This window comes from Lissotriton vulgaris, chromosome 10 (assembly GCF_964263255.1).
Source record: "Lissotriton vulgaris chromosome 10, aLisVul1.2, whole genome shotgun sequence".
Classification (NCBI taxonomy): Eukaryota; Metazoa; Chordata; class Amphibia; order Caudata; family Salamandridae; genus Lissotriton; species Lissotriton vulgaris.
This window is the reverse complement of record NC_141698.1, coordinates 226,463,061-226,482,837: the sequence shown is the minus strand read 5'-3', so window position 1 is coordinate 226,482,837 and position 19,777 is coordinate 226,463,061. Positions and strand designations below refer to the sequence as shown.

Sequence of the window (19,777 nt, the reverse complement as noted above, 5' to 3'; positions counted from 1 at the left end):
GGCAAGTTTCTCTATGGTAGAAACTGCAGGCTGTTTTATGTGTGGTGTTTTTTTGGTGGAATTTCTAGTTGAAGTACTGGACAGGGTAGCCTGTGGATATAGGCTGCATTATTTGTCTTTAAATTCTCTCTTAAGTGTCTTTGCAGTTTCTGCATTATTTTGACAACTTAAGAGATTATTTTTGATTGCCGGGGTCCACGCACATGGGCGGGACTATTCACTAGATTATGACTATACACAGAGATCCCCTACTACAGAAGTATCCCCTTATCCACTGCCTCCTGAAAAACGTAAATAAGATGGGGGACTACCAGATCTTTATACTTTTTATAGCAACAGCCAGTAAAACCGTCCAATCCAGGTGCCTTGGTGCCATCAAGCATGTCAATGGCGTCTGAAATCTCCTCCTCCGTGAAGGGTTCAGCCAGGAACTCCTGGTGTGCCTTGCCCAGCCAGGAGAGGGAAACCCTATGTAGGTATTCTTGGCAATCCTCCAGGGTTGAAGCAGTCCCAGAGGTGTATAGTTGCACAAGTTACTACTTGTGTAACGATATATCTGTAAGAGACATTAGTTAGTGATAGATTCCTTACCTTAGAATATCCCCAGGCGTCAGACTGGATCCGGAAATTTTTGCGTAGCAATACCCCTGCGCGCTGGTAGGCGTCGTCTGCGGCTCCGCGTCCGTCGTCGGCGTCGTGAGCGCCGGGATGACGTCGCCGGAGTATATAGACTGAGCCCATGCGCGCTGACGTCAGTTCTGATAACACAGCTTTTCTGCGCCAGATACGCAGAGCCATGATAGAACTAACACTGGTGCCATGAAACTAGGGCCCTGAAAGGGGATGACCTTAACCCTAAATATCGGTTCGCAGAACGGGGAGGATGGGAGGGCGGTAAGGAATCTATCACTAACTAATGTCTCTTACAGATATATCGTTACACAAGTAGTAACTTGTGCATCTGAAAGAGACACGTTAGTGATAGATTCCTTACCTTAGAATAGATACCCCAGCAATACCAACCCCGGTGGTGGGTCTGCGAACCAATATCACACCAGAAAGTCCTGGAGGACGGAACGGCCAAAGAAGCCATCCCTCCGGACTTGACTGTCCAGGCAGTAGTGTCTTGCGAACGTGTGCAGCGAGGCCCACGTGGCTGCCTGACAGATGTCCTGCAGGGGGACACCGCGGCCCAGGGCAGTTGTCGTTGCCGTGGCCCGAGTGGAGTGAGCCCGCAATCCAGCCGGGGGCTCCTTCCTCGCCATGGAGTAGCATGCTTGGATGCACAAGATGATCCACCTGGAGATGGTCCTCTTGTGTACAGCCTTTCCCTTCTTCGCGCCCACGTAACCAACGAAGAGTTGGTCATCCACCCGGAATTGGCGAGTGCGGTCTAGGTAGTAGGAGAGCGCACGTTTTGGATCCAGACGGTGGAGCCTCTCCTCCTCTTTCGAGGGATGCGGAGGCGGAAAGAAGGTGGGCAAGGTGATGGACTGCCCGATGTGGAAGGCCGTGACAACCTTGGGCAGAAAGGAAGGTCGTGTACGCAACACCACCTTATCAGGATGAACAGACAGGAAAGGTGGAGAAGAAGAAAGAGCCTGGAGCTCACTCACCCTCCTGGCAGAGGTGATGGCAACCAGGAAGGCCGTCTTTAGAGTAAGGAGACGAAGAGGGCAGTTATGAAGTGGCTCAAAGGGAGCACACATCAGATAGGTGAGAACAAGATTCAAGTCCCACTGGGGCATCACGAAGGGAACAGGAGGGAACATGTGCGTGATGCCCTTCAGAAATCTACTCACAATAGGGGACTTGAATAAAGAAGGCTGATCTGGTAGCCTCAAGAAGGCTGAAAGAGCAGAAAGGTACCCTTTAAGAGTGCCCAGAGCAGAGCCCTGCTGGGCAAGGGAAAGAAGAAAGAGCAGCACTTCCGAAAGGGGTGCAGAGAGGGGATCCACAGCCTTTGCTGCGCACCATGCCACAAATCTATTCCACCGGCAGGCGTATACCGACTTCGTGGAGGGACGCCTGGCTGCCAGAATGATGTCACAGACTTCGGGAGGCAAGTCAAATGGCCTCAACTGCCGCCGCTCAATCTCCAAGCTTGTAGGTGGAGACTGGACAGGTTCGGGTGCAGGACCGTCCCCTGCTGCTGCGACAGAAGGTCCTCCCGAAGAGGCAGACGAATCGGGGGATCGACTGACATGCTGAGTAGCTCGGGATACCAGTATCTTCGTGCCCAGTCCGGAGCCACAAGGACGACCTGGGCCCGGTCGCGCCTGATCTTCTTCAGCACTCTGGGCAGAAGTGGTATAGGCGGAAAGGCGTACAACAGACCGCAGCTCCACTCGCGACGAAAAGCGTCTCCGAGCGAGTGCCGCCTTGGAAACTCCAACGCGCAGAACTGCTGACATTGCGCGTTCTCTTCTGTGGCGAATAGATCTAACCAAGGCTCTCCCCACTGTCGAAAGAGACCTTGCGCCACGCCCGAGTTCAGACGCCATTCGTGATCCATCATGCACCGGCGGCTGAGTTCGTCCGCCCTGGCATTCAGAGAGCCTGCCAGGTGTTGAACCACCAGGGTCACGCCCTGATGTTCCAGCCACTGCCAGAGGCGCAGAGCCTCCTGGCAAAGGGTCCACGACCCCACACCGCCCTGTTTGTTGCAGTACCACATGGCGGTGGTGTTGTCGGTGAACACTTGCACCACACTCCCCCTGACAGAGGGGAGGAATGCCTTCAGTGCAAGACGAATCGCCCGCAGCTCCAGAAGGTTGATGTGGAGCCGGGACTCCGCCGGAGACCAGAGGCCTCTGATCTCCGCCTCTCCCATGTGGCCTCCCCAGCCTTGGAGGGACGCGTCCGTCACAACTACGTGCTCCGGCTGAGGTAGGGAGAGGGGTCTGCCACTGACCCAGTCGCGGTCCGTGAGCCACCACTGCAGTTGCTTCGCAGTGCCCTCTGAGATCAGGACATGATCGGACAGGTTGCCCTGATGCTGGGCCCACTGAAACTTCAGGTCCCACTGCAGAGCCCGCATCCGCCACCTGGCGTGACGCACCAGAAGGATGCAGGAGGCCATCAGTCCCAGAAGCCGCAGCGTCAACCTGACCGAGACCCGGGATAACGGTCTGAAGACAGGAATCAGAGCCTGAATATCGCGAACCCGCTGCTCGGGTGGGTAAACCCGAAACTGCGCCGAGTCGAGAACCGCTCCGATGAAAAGGAGCTTCTGAGAGGGACACAGGTGTGACTTCGGCACATTGATGGAGAACCCCAGCAAGTGCAGGAGGTCGGCCGTAGTCTGGAGGTGGGTGACGACTGTCTGGGGCGAGCCCGCCTTCAACAACCAGTCGTCGAGGTAGGGGAAGACTGACACCCCTTGCCTGCGCAGATGGGCTGCGACCACCGCCATCACCTTCGTGAACACCCGTGGGGCGCTGGTAAGGCCGAAGGGGAGCACGGTAAACTGAAAGTGCTCTAGGCCTACCGTGAACCGCAGGTAACGCCGGTGGGCCGGCAGGACGGGGATGTGGAAATAGGCGTCCTGCAAGTCAGACGCTACCATCCAGTCTCCTGGGTCCAGGGCAGCCAGGACCGGAGCCAAAGTGAGCATCTTGAACTTCTCCGTCCGGAGGAAGCCGTTGACGTTCCGCAGATCCAAGATAGGGCGTAGGCCCCCTTTGCCCTTCTTGGGTACCAGAAAGTAGTGGGAGTAACAGCCACGTCCTACTTCTGGCCCAGGAACGCGCTCGATGGCCCTCTTGGCCAAGAGGGCCGAAACTTCCTCTTGCAGAAGTTGCAAGTGATCCCCCGACACACGGTGGTATTGAGGTGGCATGGATGGAGGGGAAGACTCGAAGGGGAGGGAGAAACCCCTTCGGACAATTTGCAGCACCCACCTGTCCGAAGTGACTGTATGCCAGTGGGAGAGGTGATGGCGAACCCTGCCTCCCACAGGCGTCACATGGGCCTGAAAACTCGGACTAGGAAGGTTTTGAGGCAGGGGCTGCTGAGGGAGGTGTGGACTGGCCTCGCCGCTGACCCCGACCACCGCCGCGGCGGTTCCCACGTCCGCCACCGCGCTGCTGGATATTTTGCGGCGTGTGGCTGGCGATCCGTGGTGGGGCGCCCCTTCCGTGGCCACGAAAGGAGCGAAAGGCACCCGATTGCTGGCGTGGGGCCGTAAGGCCCAAGGACTTGGCCGTGGCCCTGGAGTCCTTGAAACGTTCCAGCGCATGGTCTGCCTTGTCGCCGAAGAGGCGACGGCCATCAAACGGCATGTCCAGGAGGGTGGCCTGGACATCGGCCGAGAAGTTGGCGGACCTCAACCAGGCGTGGCGTCGAACCGCCACCGTCGTTGCCATCGCCCTGCCCAGTGAGTCCGTGGTATCCAGCCCACACCGGATAGAAAAACGTGCCGCATCTCGGCCGTCCGCAAGGGTTTGGCTGAGTTTAGCCCTGACCTCCTCAGGGCATTGTGGCAGCACCTCCGCAACCGTGTCCCACAGAGTGTGGGTGTAGCGGCCCAAGAGACAGTTGGTGTTCACTGACCGTAGCCCTAGGCTTACAGACGAGAAGACCTTCTTCCCGAACTGCTCAAATCTCTTGGATTCCCTGTCGGGCGGGGCCGACGGGAATGCGGACTGGGAGTTGGAGGCCTGGATGACCAGACTCTCGGGGGTGGGGTGGGTGGACAAAAAGCAAGGGTCGCCCGGTGCCGGGCGGTAGCGTCTGGCCACGTTCCTGTCCACAGGGGGGCCTGTGGCGGGCTTGGACCAAGTGCCCAGAAGAACGTCACACAAGGCCTCGTTGAACGGCAGGAGGGGCTCCGCGGAGCCGGACTGCTGTTTGAGGACCTCAGTGAGGAGATTAGTCCTCACGGCCGCGACGGGGAGCTGAAGGTTTAAGGCCTTAGCTGCCTTCGTCAACACTACACTGTAAGCAGAACCCGCCTCCGAAGCCACAGTCGGGGGCGACGTAAATCCAGTGTCTGGCGAGGTGTCAATACCACTGGCCTCCCCAAGCTCATATGTCCAGTCCTGATTCGACTGGCAATCACGTGCCAGAGGGTCCTCGGACCCCTCCCATTGCTCCTCGTCACCTGGCTCCTGGAGACCAGGATTAACAGCCAGGGCCTCCTCGTGGAGATAGAACTCTCCGAAGGCCGACGGAATCGACGCCCAGCGGCGCCCCCCCGACTCCTGAGTAGGACCGTAGGAAGCATTGGGGTCGGCAACCACATCGGCTGCCGGGGACGACACCTGAAGGGACGGCGCCGGCGAGGTCGTAGGGTCGACCGGCGAGGTCCCGGATCCGGAGCCGGATCCAGCGAGGTCGCGCGGCGCCGGGACCGAAGTCGCCAGCGGCGCCGGGTCCGAAGCGCCCGACGTCGTCGGGGCCGAAGCGCCCGACCCGGAAGGACCTCCAGACGGAGCCGATCGGCCCGAAGGCGCCACGGGAACCGACTGAGGAGGGAGGGCCCTCATGGCCATGAGGTACCTCTCGACCTCCTCCTGCGACGCGCCGTGCCCAGGGACCCGAAGGTGTGGGGCAGGCGGCGACGCTTGCGACTCCCGCGGAGCCGCGTGGGCGGTGTCGCCCGAGTCCCCGGTCGCATCGTGCGAGCGACGGGGCGGGTCGGAGGATCGATGGTGTCGCTCCGACCTCTCATGCCTCTTACCTGAGGACTTGGAACCAGACGATCGGTGTCCACTCCCGGAACGCCGATGACTCCGACCTCGCGACCTGTCCCTCGACCTCCCGTGGGACCGGGACCGGGACCTGGAGCGGCGCGGGGCCGACTGCCTCAGCTCGAGACGCTTGCGGGACCGCTCCCGCCTAGCCTTCGACGTCAGGGCCCGGCAGTCGGAGCAGGTTCGATCGTCGTGGTCGAGGCCTAAGCACTTCAGGCACCGGCGATGGGGGTCCGTGACCGACATGAGTCGGCCGCACTTCGAGCAAGGCTTGAACCCGGGCATCCCTGGCACCGATAGTCGAGAATCGACTAAATAGAGGATCAAAAAGATCAAAAAAGTTTTCAGTCAAAAAGTGACTGGGGGTAGAGCTTCTTCCGGATCTGCGCTAGCTGGCGCGGAAAAAAGAAGAACTGACGTCAGCGCGCATGGGCGCCGTCTATATACTCCGGCGACGTCATCCCGGCGCTCACGACGCCGACGACGGACGCGGAGCCGCAGACGACGCCTACCAGCGCGCAGGGGTATTGCTACGCAAAAATTTCCGGATCCAGTCTGACGCCTGGGGATATTCTAAGGTAAGGAATCTATCACTAACGTGTCTCTTTCAGATCTATATAATATTTCAGCACCTCACGCAACACTCCCACATTCCCTGTTATCCGGTCCCCGGAATCCCCAGTTAATGCAGCTATGTATGTTGGTTTACCAGTGTGTGTATCAGCCTTGCCAGTGTTCTTCCAGGTCGTTCTCCCTCCCCGTACCTGTGAGCTAGGGTATATTTACCCAGAAAGTTAGCTTCTCTGTCCGTGGCTTCACTGATCTCAGCTAGCAGAGTAGCGTGCTTAAGCGTGTCAGGGGTTTCTGGTGCGTTGAGCTACTGTCGAGGTCCCAAAGTTTGGTCTCTACCTGCGCAAGCGTGAGGCGAAGCGACCGGAGCCCACCAGCATGTTTGGAAATGCAGATAACCCTAGTGTATGCCTTAAACGCCTCCCCGAAACTGGCCTTGGAGTCAACAGTACCCACGTTCAATTGGAAGTAGTCCAGCTTCTCCCAGTTCAGTAGCAAAAACAGAGGCTCGTAGGGCCATATCCGGAAAACACCAAGTGCGCGTCAACCCCCCCAAGCCCGTGGAATCCGTAAGTGTACCAGTACCGGGGAATGGTCAGACAATGTACGCAGCAAATGCTTAACATCCTTTAGCCAAAGTAACGCGGCCGCCGAGAGGCACCAATAGTCAAGGCGTGTCCAAGTGTTATGGGGTGTAGAGTAGGGCGTGTATCCTAAGTCGCTGCCAGAGTGGTGGCGCCATGCAGCAATCAGATTCAATTGTTTGAGGACATCCTCCAGGGCGCGCCGTGCGCGTGGTTTAGTGCATGAAGTACTATCCAGCTCCGGGTTAAGATACATACGTACATACATATATATACACCTTGTGTGGTTCTCCTTTCATTTGGTTATTCAGGAGGTTATAATCTGGTCAACGAAGCCGCTTTACATTCCTTCGAGACTTAGCCTGAAGTTCTGCTCTCCATAGCTACCACTAGGATAGCTTTCAATAAAGGTGGTCTTTAACCTAATCATCACTAAGGGTCGTTTGGACAGGTGCAAGGTGCCTACTTTAACTAGTGGACAGCATATACCAGGCCAACTCCTCACAGGAACAGGCACAGATAATGCCCTGCTGCAAGTTAGGTTAGCATCCTTTCTACACTCAATCTTAAACAACTGGTTGCAGGTCCCACCCATGTGGCAGGCCACACCCTGGACCTCATCTTCGCAAACTTTTCGCTCATCACTGCCCTCCAGCCTCTCCCTCTAACCTGGACCGATCACTTCCTCGTCCCATTCTCCCTTACTTTAGGACGCAAATCTGTCCAACCGGCTCACAGGAAGGAATTAGGACGAAAGTGGCATAAAGTCACCTGCGCTACCCTGGACCCCATATTCCACTACCAATCGGAGCACCTCTCCCCGAACATTGATGAAAATGTCGCTAGGTTAAACTCTACCCTCCTTACGGCAATTGACTCCATTTCCCCCCAGATAACCATCTCCTCCACCAGGTCGCGGCCCTCGGCTCCCTGGTTCTCCACCTCCCTTCGGGAGGAGAAAAGCAAGTGTAAGGCTCTTGAACGCAAGTGGAGGCTCCACTACGACTCTGATGCCAAACAACTTTACAGAATGGCACTCAAACAATTTCTTAAACTGAAAAAAGGCGCTATGAAAGACCACTTTGCCACTCAAATTAACAGAGCAAAAAACTCTTCAAAAACGCTCTTTAACGTCGTCAAAGACTTTATTAACCCTCCGGCCAGAGCCCCCCAGAATACCGCTAGTCAGGCCCTCTGTGAGGGACTCTCAGATTTTTTTCTTGAAAAAATAAATAAACTATGTGTCTCCTTCCCCACTGAGACAATCACTCCATCTCCTGCTCCCAATCCCCCTGAGTCTCCATCTCTCCTTGCATTTAACAAACTAAGCACGGACGAGGCCATTAGATTGCTCATCGCCTGCAAATCTGGCGCCCCCTCTGATCCTGTTCCCGCCAAAATCATGGGAGAACTGGCACCCTCACTGGCCTGCCCTTTCCTCTCCGTCTGGAATGCCTCCCTTCACCATGGCTTCTTCCCCACCACCTGGAAGGAGGCACTGGTGATCCCTATTTTGAAAAAGGCAGACGCAGACCCCTCGATCTTCTCTAACTACCGTCCCATCTCCCTCCTTCCTAAACCTGCCAAAGTCCTGGAAAAAGCAGTTCAGCTCCAACTTACTGATTACTTGGAAAGCCACTCTCTGCTTCACGGATCCCAATCCGGTTTCCGAGCAGGATTTAGCACCGAAACGGCCCTGCTGGAGGTGTCGGAGACCATCCGGGAGTGCGTGGACAGGGGCGAGGAGGCCATGTTGGTTCTCCTCGACCTGTCCGCAGCTTTCGATACGGTCTCTCACCCCATCCTCCTGGACCGTCTCAGGCAGATAGGCGTCGGTGGCACTGCCCTCGGCTGGATCGAGTCCTTTCTCTCATCCAGAAGTCAGAAAGTACTACTACGCCCCTACAAATCACAGAAAAAACCTCTGTCATGTGGGGTGCCACAGGGCTCCGCCCTCAGCCCCCTATTTTTCAATGTCTATCTGGCCCCCCTGGCTGACGTCGTGGAGTCCTGCGGAGTCAGGGTGGTATCCTACGCCGACGACACTCAGTTGGTGTTTTCCTTCCGGGACCACTCGGACTCCGCATTCCTCAACTTTCGCCAATGCCTGAATAACATCAGCGGCTGGATGACTACGAACCATTTGAGACTGAATGCAGATAAAACGGAGGTTCTGTTTTTCAATCAGAAAACCTCTATTCCCTCGTCTTGGTGGTGGCCGACAGCTCTTGATCCCGCCCCAACCCCGGTTCGCTCGGCGCGGAATCTGGGCTTCCAATTTGAGGACTCCTTGTCATGTAAAACCCAGATTAATAAGGTTACCTCCGCCTGCTTCATGAAATTACGGATGATAAAAAAGATCCTCCCGTACCTTCCCACGGATTCCCGCCGCACAGTCACCCAGGCCCTTATCACGTCCCACCTGGACTATGCGAACAGCCTCTATGCAGGAGCTCCGCAGTACCTGATTGGCCGGCTGCAGATTGTCCAGAATGCTGCGGCCAGACTGATCGGTAACATCCCTTACCGTCAATCTGTTTCTGCATATCGAAGGCAACTCCACTGGCTCCCTGTGGCCAGCCGCATCCAGTTTAAGGTCCTCACCCTTACCTATCGAGCCGTTAACAACTTCGGTCCTACTTACCTGAAAAATCGGGTCTCGATATCTTGCTCCACCAGATCCCTGAGATCCAATGACCTCCGCCTCCTCATCTTGCCCCGCTTCAGACTTTCCAGAACCGGTGGCAGAGGTTTCGGTGTCATTGCTGCCAGACTTTGGAACTCCCTTCCTCTTGAGCTGAGGTTCTGCCCCTCTGAAACCGTCTTCCGAGCCAAACTCAAAACCTGGCTCTTCTCCGGACTCTAACTTCCCCTGCACTGTCTTTTTCTCTTTCCGTCTCCACTCAGTAACCCCTGGATTTCAGCGCCGGGACACCCCTTCGGGGGTAGCTGCGCGCTTTACAAACTCCATAAAATAAATAAATAAAATAAATACACTAATAAAGGTCCTGGGCCACCTCGTACGATACACAGATATTGACTGAGAGACAACTCACTGCTGAGCCCATTAAAACCAAAAGTTCCACTGCAGTCTCTGGATTTGCCAAGGAGCATTTAGAACCACCAGGATGCAAAAAGAGACCAAGAAGTGTCAGAACTATCTAGGCTGGAGCCAAGGAAAGAGCACAAAACACCAATATCATTCCCTGAATGTATGGACTCATTGTGTGGTGGAAAGCCCACCGTGTCCATAACAGCCCCTTCAACTTGAATCTTGTGCAGTGGGTGGTGGTGGGTTGTTGGCTTGTTGATAAGAGTACTCGAGAGAAGACAGCAGTGAGGTTATAGTCTACTAAAGGTCTGCAACAGACTGGCAAACCCAACTTCAAAGGTCTGTCATCAAGGTATAGGCATGCATGAACTCCCAACTTGTTTAGATGTACTACTGCCATCACCTTCATGAACACTGGATGTGAGGGGGGGGGGCTTCAGGCCACAGGACAGGGCTTTAAACTGGCCGTGTTCCGATCCCATCACAAAGTAGAGAAACGCCTGTTGGACTGCAGCATGGGGCATGGGAACCTAGAAATACACACCCTGCAAGTCCAAGGAAGCCATCTAGTTTCACTGGTCTAGAGTAGAGATGATATGAAGTTAGGTACAGCATCTTGAATTTGTCCTAATGTAAGTAGGTGGTCAGGAACTAAAGATAAAGGATTAGTCTCAGTCCACTTTCTTGGGAAGTAAGAAATGCTGGGAGTGGCATTCTGTGCCTTTCTCTGCCTCTGGGACTGACTAACCCTCAATTTCAGGTACTGTGGTGAAACTGGCAAAACTTAAGCAGATGCAGAAAGGTTGGATCTTGTAGGGCAAGTATATGACACCTAGCAATATGGCGGCTCACTAGAGGTGCTGTGCACAGCTTGGACCAGATCGCCATCAAGGCCTCCATTAAGGCCCCGTTAAAGATCCCCAATGTTTCAGAAGTTGAAGGACCTGGCAGCAAACTTGGTGTGATCAAATTAACTTTCCACAGTGTGCAACTTCAACTCTAACACTGTTGCAGCTTTACAAATTACAACACTGAAAGATGAACTTTCTTCAGTAGCGACTCAATGTAGAGTCCAACTCTGTTTCTAGGCCATTAGCATTATGTAGCTCCAAATACAACTCCACATTAGTGTACTGTGGGAAGCACACATTGTCTGCTTTCTCCTTCTCATCTAGGAAAACATACTGAATGACTTGCAGAACATCAGTCAGAATCGAAGACAGCCTTCAGCAATATTGGTGACAACAAAAGGGCATTGTTGTAGAGTCTTACCATACCAAGGACTAGGCTTTAGTGATCTCAGAGTGACATCAGTTGCGGTCTAGCCAAACTCTGGTCTGAATCCAAGCTGGTGTTGTGGTCAGATCCTGCAACAGCATCTCAGGAGCCCAGGTTAATCCATGTAGAACTGGTGTGACCAATGGAAAATGTCTGAAGGTACCTGCAAGGACCTTGATGGAAGACTTGTGAGGTCAGTCAGTGCTGTCAAGACACGCCATAAGAAGTCCAACTGTTGGTCCTAGAGGATCCATGGTGCCTGAAGATGCTCCAAGGAGAATCTGAATCATTTGAAAAAGCTGAAGCTTCGCCTTCTTGAAGGCCTTAACTTTCCGCAGAGTTGACAATGGGTCAAAATACTCAGGCCACATTAGCTCCAACGGATGTATGGCATTAGAGTCAGATCAAGACAGCAGAGTCATGTTCGTGGACGGGAGTCAGATTTGCAAAGCGCAGACTGTGCAACTTTTGTTTTGAGCGGAAGTGAGGATTTGGACCTTTGCTGAGATTTTTTGGGTTTGCTCTGGAACTAGTCTTTTGACTTCATCTTGGACATACCCAAGAACAGTAGCATGGACCTGGACTAATACTTTGATCGGAAGAGGGCGTCTGACTTCAAACATGGTAAACTCACTTCTTGTTCTTAGCAACATACAGCTTAGCTTCACACTCGTATATAGCCTTAGCGGACTTTTCGCAAGACTTTGAGCTGTTTTGATAGTAGGTACCATAAGCAGATGTGTGTGTCCTTGTCTGACATTTATTTTCTCTAGGTGTAACGTTAAAATCTCTAGTTTTGAGTGGGGGTGTTTTTCTATTTGCACACTGATCAAGAATATTTGAGAAGTCTGTGAAAACCAACAAAAAGTTCGGGAGTGCAGCTCTAGACACTACTTGTCAAAGGGTATGGAAATAAAAGAACTGAAGTTGGCGCACATGGGTGGTGTAGGAAAGTAGGATCTGCTTTCATGGTTACCCCCACATTTTACTGATGTTATTCTGTTTTCTGATTAAGTGTGACTGGGATCCTGCTTATCAGGACCCCAGTCACGGTGCTTCTTCCCTAAAATTGTTAGAGTAAGTATTTTGGTACCTTACCAATTGCCTACTGGTGTATCCAGGTAAGTCCCTACTATATGGTACTAGGGTACCCAGGGCATCGGCACACCAGGGGTCTCCCTTGGGCTGCAGCAAATATTATGTCATCCATGAGAGGCCACTCAAACTGGGACTACAACCCTGCCATTGCAACCTGTGTAAGTTGGTACTAGCACAACTTAAAACAGATATAAGTTTCCTTAGATCTGAGGTCACTGCACTTAAAACCTATAAGTCACCCCTATAGGTGTGAGGGTGCCCCTGCAGGAGCAAGGCCCCTCTACAAACCCAGGAGTCTATTCTCCAGGCTTTGCAAGTGCAGTCAGCTATTTAATACATATAGTGGACATCAAGTCAAATACAAACTATTTAGTGGCTGCACTAGTGTTGGATGTAGAATCCAATATACTGAGGGGATACCCTGTATTCTGCTACCAGCCTTTTAGGGTCTAATAGCAAGCTAGTGCTGCTGCCGACTGCAGACACAATTTTGCCCTCCAGATGACTGAGCTGAGCTCGAGCAGGGGAAGGTAGAACAATAGGTTTCCTGTCACAGGGAGGTGTGACCATCTCCCAGACAGGACTTAGGGTATTGGGCTAGGGTGGGGGAGCTTGCCAGCGCCACCAGACTGTTTTGAAGGGCACATTTGGTGCCCTCCTTGCATACTCCAGTTGGATCGAGTTCAGGGAGCCATTGGCTCTCGTTCTGTCGCAAAACTGCGCAAAGGACATGGGAGTATCCTTCCCTCTGTCCAGCCCCTCCCAGAGGAGGGATCCTTGTATATTCCAAATGCTTTCTCTCGGGTACTTAAGGGGGTACTTGTGGGTGGCTCTTCAGATTCGTTGTGAACAAGATTCAAATCCGAAATCACTTCAACCGCCTGGGCACCTTGAACTTCGCCTGGAACAGAATCAAGGTAGAATCCTGCTGCTTGTGGTCTTGTCGTCCTGCCAGTCTTCTGCGTCATCTGAACCTGTGTTTCATCCAGGTTCTCCTCCAAGCCTGTGGGCACCTAAGACACCCAAATTAATCTCCCTTGGAATGAAGAAGTCACTCCCCTGTATCTGCATGCACCGCAACCAAGCTGATAGATATGCTGCTCCTGACGACCCACATACTCTAAAAGGCTCAGCAACACAAGTGGTGATTCTGCAACTCCCTCAAGGCCTGCACGGTCTTCTCAGCAAGTTTGAGGTCAATATCCCTCGCAGAACCCCTGCGCACCACGTGGACTTGCCGTTGTACAGCTTATTGACTCTGCCCTCCAGAGATTAACAGGCTACAAAAAGCTCCAACCTCCAGCATTTCTTCCAACCAAGATCTTCGTCCTCCACACACCCTCTGTATCGTGGGCCTGCATCTTTGATGAGCTGCTCCAAGTCCTCTGGGTCTCCTGTGCCTTCGGATTGTGAATTCGCTTGAGGGTCTTCTTTGGCCTCAGTGGGCTCCCCTGATTGCTTGGGGTCTGCTTGGACTCTCCTGCATTTGGTGACCTTGCTGGTCCCAATGCTGCACCTTCTTCGTTGACCTTATCTGTTGCTGCGGCTAAGGCTTGTTGGTGCTCCCACTGGACACCGATCCCCTGGTTCTTTACTTCCGACGTGGGACAGCTCGTGAACAGCTCCTGCTCTTCCACAGTGTTGCATGGTCCTCGCAGCTGCAGCGACAAGGTCACTTCATCACTCCTGCATCTTCCGTCATTGGTGGTCATTTGGTCTTCCGTGCCTCCTGGTCACTTTCGAGTGGCATGGACACTGTCCCCTCAGCTTGCAGGTACTCCTATTCAAGAATCCATCCTTGGATTCCACCAGACTCTTTCACCTTCTTTGCTAGCGGCAGCTTTCTGGAAGTCCTCCATTGTGGTCTATGGCGGTTTCCAACGTCACTTCGCACATATGCACCCAGCTTCACTGGTGTAGGTGTCCTGTTTCCTGGGGTATCCACAGGTGGGGTGTCTCTCCAACCTTCCATCTTCCACTGGGCTTCTTCCGGGTCTACTTGTAAGGGTCCTTCTTAAAAACTGCAACCGTGATTTTCTCATTGACTTGCACTGAGTACGCAGCTGTGTTTCCACTCTGCGCACAGCCTCCGTGGGGTTCCAGGGTAGTTACCACATTTGGTTCCTTGTATCCCCAGATCTTCTGAGTCTTCTGGTCCAAGTCCCGATTTTGGTCGCAGTTCGTATTCCACTTTTTCAGTATATGGTTTGGTCTCCCTCTGAAGACAACTGTGCATTTTTGCTTACTTACATGTTAACAATTGAAATAGTATGTGTATTGTGTTGATATCTCCGAGTAAGAGATATACCAATGAGTGAGTGTGTATAATAAATATAACTATTTTTATACCTACACTGTGTGGTTCTTTTTTGTTTAACCTACACTATAGGATTAGTTTTGGTAAAACAAGCTGCTTAAAACTCCTTCTGAACTAAGCCTGAAAGCTGCCCTCCACAGCTAATACTCAGAGAGTTTTCTATGGTTGTCTAAGACCACTAAAACCATCATAAGGATTGTCTTGATTAGTGCTAGGTGCTTCACTTAAATACGTGTGCACCATACACTAGATAGCCTCCTACAGGTGGCACACTTCACCATGTAGGTGGAATGAGTTTTTCAAGGAGAATAAAATCACCACCTAGCACCAGCCAAGAACAGTTACGGGAACAATTTCCAGATCCAGACTGGCACCAAGGAAAATACAAAAGTTGAGAAACCTGCAGTCAAACTACTGAAAAGAACTTTCATATATATTAAGATTTAAACATGTGGCAGACTGAGGTCACACTTTATTTTCCAATGTCCACAGCACTGACTCTTGTAGATCATTATTTCCTTAACAGGTTTATGCAAATGTGAATACTTAAGACTTTCATAGATAATCCACGCAGCTCAGAGCATGCCCTGGTGGTTTAGACGGCTCATAAGGAGTCTTATTTGAGACCACTAGTTGAATACCAAAGAACCAACTAAATAGCTTTTGTCTGAGTAACATTAGAGGTGAACATCTGGTAATGCAGAGCGACAGCTGTGCTGATGGATCAAGCCACTGAATACAGAATCCATGCTGTACTTGATGATCTGTTTAGAAGCATATTCACAGTCATTTAATTGTTCAGAGAAAGGGTTTTTCATGTGTTCATATAAACAAATAATGGACACTTTTACTAGGTCTTACAAGGCCTGGACAAAGCATACCGAAAGGTATGCCTAGAGTCCAGTTTGTTTTTATCACTTTAGAGAGGTCATAGAAAAGGCATCTGCGTTTAGCATTGCTGAAGAGGCTCAAACTGCAAGTCTTTACAGAGAGGGATGTGACCATAGGACTTAAAGGTTACATGTGCAGGCATGTGTCTTCTAGCAATTTGTTTGTGGTCTGTTGGGCTGAAAATAACTTTGCACAGGGATTCAAGTACAATACACTAGGGCCTAATTGAAGGGTAATAAAGGCTCTGTGACTGCAAAGGAAAGTTGCAAAATCTCTATCAAAATGTTAGCTGTGGCCTCCGTAGTAGGCAAAGTCAATTCATGTGCTTCTTTTGAAGGGGGTACAGAGGAGTAAGTGGGTCCTTGAGATGTATCCAAGCCATGAAGAGGCCAGCATCTGCGAAGTAAGAGAGAATGAGGTTGCTCAAATCCGAATCATCGTTTTCTGTGCAGCAAAAATCACTGTTGGGCTTTACTAGACAGAATCTGAGTCCTACCCAAACAGTTACTCCATGTGGGAAAATCTCAGCCATAGGGAGTTGCTGTGCCAAATGATTTTCATCTAAACAGGCCGGTTTCAAAGGCACCACCAAAATCGGCTTTGGTGGTGCCTCCACTGTCTGCAGTGCCAAGCACACAAGGTCGGCACCTTAAAAAGGCCCAGACAGAAGCAGGGTAGGAGTGGGTTCACCGTTGGGAAGTGGCACAGGAGATAAAGGAGCAGTCTTAAAAAGTATACAAGGTTGCCGAAAGGCATAAATCTATATGGGGTCAGTCAATGGGGTTGGAAATTTTGCTTCATCATCTTAAATGCTGGAATCAGCTGCAACAAAGTAACAGAATGGCGTTGGAGCAAGACGCTGAGGACGCAAATAGTCCTGGGAATGGATCTATGCTGTCAAAGAATAGAAGGATTTCTGCATCCTCTGGTGCTTTATGTAGGACAACTTTTTGATAGATCCTGAAGTGTTGGAGTACTTACTTGAAAGGGAAGAGGGATATTTCTACTTATACCTGCTGGCTTGATCGATAGACTCTGTCCTCTCACTCTATTAAAGCCTTCAGATGCATCAACGAACAGGAATCTCAGAATAGGGGGTCATGCTCAGGGTCAAGACAACAGATCCTGATGTCATGTAGGTCGATAATCCTGCAGCACCTGCAATATGGGCTAGGCACATGTGGAGAAGACTGCTTGCATGCGGCAGCCAGACATATGGAGGTATAATGATTAAGGGGTATGAAGTGCCACTGATGCCACTAAATCGCTGCAAAACCATGTTTTCCACTGATATGGGTTACTTAGGACAATTTGTTTGATTAGAGTGCAGGAGTATTGATGGCAGCATCTATCCAATGGTATTTATATAAACTTATTTATTTTAATACGTTCCGTAAAATAAACCCACCACTAACATGGAAAGATAATATAGGCCAATTTAATTGAGTCAGTATGATTTATGTTGGAAGGCCTACAGTTTACATACATCCCTTTATATTATTTCAAACTCATCTAAACAACATATTCAAACCTTAACATCTGTTGTGTGGCTCGAGAAGTCTTGAAAATAGATTACATTGACCATATATGTCTTTAATCAGAAACATGCAGAGACCATTGTTAAAGCAGTGGCAGAGGTGCATCTGTTTAAAAGCCCTTGACGACTGTATGGGCACCACAGAAAAACAAAATTTTAACACTAGATGTTTAGAATTTGCTAATGCATTATTAAAATTGTTTAACAAAAAATGTCTTACTTGTAGTTAAGAAAAGTATGAGGATTTTTCACAATGTAACGTGATCTTCTGCCAACAGAATGGGATGTTTTATCCATAGATTCTTCCAAGTTTGCATGCATGATGTCTCTAACAACTTGCCATGGAACGAATGGCCCCTTAACCTGGATAATTGAAAAATAGGTTTAGAAAATCCATAAAAAGTATTTCCTTAGAACGATTTGGACTGCTAAACTATTATACATATAAAACCTCTTATGTAGGTTCACTTTCGGGTAAAAGGCTACCACAGATTTACTTCGAGTAAAATGATAATGCAGAGCTGCAGCATGTGTTGCTGAGAAAAGAAAAATGGCAGTGGGATGAAATAAATGAGCTCAAATATTAGCATATTGTATTATTATGGTTTTTACGTAACACTTTGGAAGGATGACAAAACAGAGCAAATAAAAAGTGTGAAAGGAAGGTTAAACTGTGTAAATATATGGATTGATGGTATATGGGAAACATGTAAAATATGAGATGGAAGGAAAGAGTTAGTGGCATGTACAATGGAAAGAAAAAAAAAGTACTTGGCCATTATTCTGAACCCACAACCGCTTAGCACACAAGAGAATAGTTATCAAGGTCTTAAAATACGCAGGCTGATCTTAAAGTCCACGGAGCCGCGGTTGGGATTATCAGGCACTGGGAACCTCCTGCTTTCGTTGCTAATAAGCACAAAAATCCCACCGTTTGAAGGCTCATGATGCCAATCAACTGAATGGCAGCAAGTCCTCATTGTAGGTACTTGTGTGTAAGAAAAACAAGTAGGCACATTTTAGTCTCTTTCTTACCTTTATTAAACATAATTTGTTTAAAGGTTATGCCAACTGACACCCTGACGTGAGTAAGGAGGGGATCTGTGCACCCTGTCCAGAAGAAGCCTTTGCTTCGAAACATGTCAACGCACATGAGAGGTACTGTAAATTAAAATACAAAATACCTCCACCACCCCTCTTTTAACAATACGAGTACAGAGGCCCATTACAATTTATTAGACCTCACATGCCAGGTATTTTTTAACATTCAAAGATTTATTCACTTTGACCCCACCACTCACTTATTTTTCAATACCCTCACGCAATCAATCAATCAATCATTACATTTATATAGCGCACTACTCACCCGGAGGGTCTCAGGGCGCTTCGGGAGGGGGGGTCCGCTACTGCTCGAACAGCCAGGTCTTGAGCTGCTTCCTGAAGGCGAGGTGGTCTTGGGTCAGGCAGAGGTGGGTCGGGAGGGAGTTCCAGGTCTTGGCGGCCAGGTGGGAGAAGGATCTACCTCCTATTGAACAAGTTACTTACCTTCGGTAACGATATATCTGTAAGAAACATTAGTTAGTGTTAGATTCCTTACCTTACCTTAGAATATCCCCAGGCGTCAGTCTGGATCCGGAAACTTTTGCGTAGCAGTACCCCTGCGCGTCGGTAGGCGTCGTCTGCAGGCGTCCCCTGCGGCTCCGCGTCCGTCGTTGGCGTCGTGCGCCGTGATGACGTCGCTGGAGTATATAGACGCCGCCTCCGCGCGCTGACGTCAGTTCTTTGCACACAGCATTTCCGCGCCAGGAGACGCAGAGCCATGAGAGAACCAACACTGGTGCCATGTAAAAACTAGGGCCCTGAAAGGGATGACCTTAACCCTAGGTATCAGTTCGCAGAACGGGGAGGATGGGTGGGTTCGGTAAGGAATCTAACACTAACTAATGTTTCTTACAGATATATCGTAACCGAAGGTAAGTAACTTGTTCATCTGAAAGAAACACGTTAGTGTTAGATTCCTTACCTTAGAATACATACCCCAGCAATACCAACCCCGGTGGTGGGTCTGCGAACCAATACAAAACTACACCAGAAAGTCCTGGAGGACAGAACGGCCAAAGAAGCCATCCCTCCGGACTTGACTGTCCAGGCAGTAGTGCCTCGCAAAGGTGTGCAGCGAGGCCCACGTAGCCGCTTGGCAAATGTCCTGCAAGGGGACTCCCCGGCCCAGGGCAGTAGTAGCCGCCGTGGCCCGAGTGGAATGGGCCCTCAGCCCAACAGGAGGCTCCTTCCGAGCCAAAGAGTAGCACGCTTTGATGCAGAGGACGACCCATCGAGAGATGGTTCGCTTACAAACCGCCCGTCCCTTCTTCGCACCCACGTAGCCAACAAACAGTTGGTCATCCACCCGGAACTGGCGTGTGCGATCCATGTAGAATGAAAGCGCACGTTTTGGGTCCAGACGGTGGAGCCGCTCTTCATCCTTTGAAGGATGCGGAGGCGGGAAGAAGGAAGGGAGGGTGATGGACTGCCCGATGTGAAAGGCCGAAACAACCTTGGGCAGGAAAGAAGGTCTAGTCCTCAGAACCACCTTGTCAGGATGAATGGACAGGAAAGGAGGTTGGACAGAAAGAGCCTGGAGCTCACTCACTCTCCTGGCAGAGGTGATGGCAACCAGGAAAGCCGTCTTTAAAGTCAGGAGACGGAGAGGACAAGAATGAAGGGGCTCAAAGGGAGCACACATCAGGAAGGTCA

General features: G+C 51.0%; 1 protein-coding gene across 3 annotated transcripts in view; it reads right to left on the bottom strand.

Moving 5' to 3' along the window:
* GTF3C1 (general transcription factor IIIC subunit 1) overlaps positions 1 to 19,777 on the bottom strand; it is a 2,762,707-nt gene that overhangs the window by 614,628 nt on the left and 2,128,302 nt on the right. For all 3 annotated transcript variants that reach the window (XM_086940909.1, XM_086940911.1, XM_086940910.1), the window contains one exon: positions 17,244 to 17,386. In XM_086940909.1, coding sequence (XP_086797035.1) covers positions 17,244 to 17,386 — 143 coding nt within the window. The remainder of the gene's footprint in view (positions 1 to 17,243; positions 17,387 to 19,777) is intronic.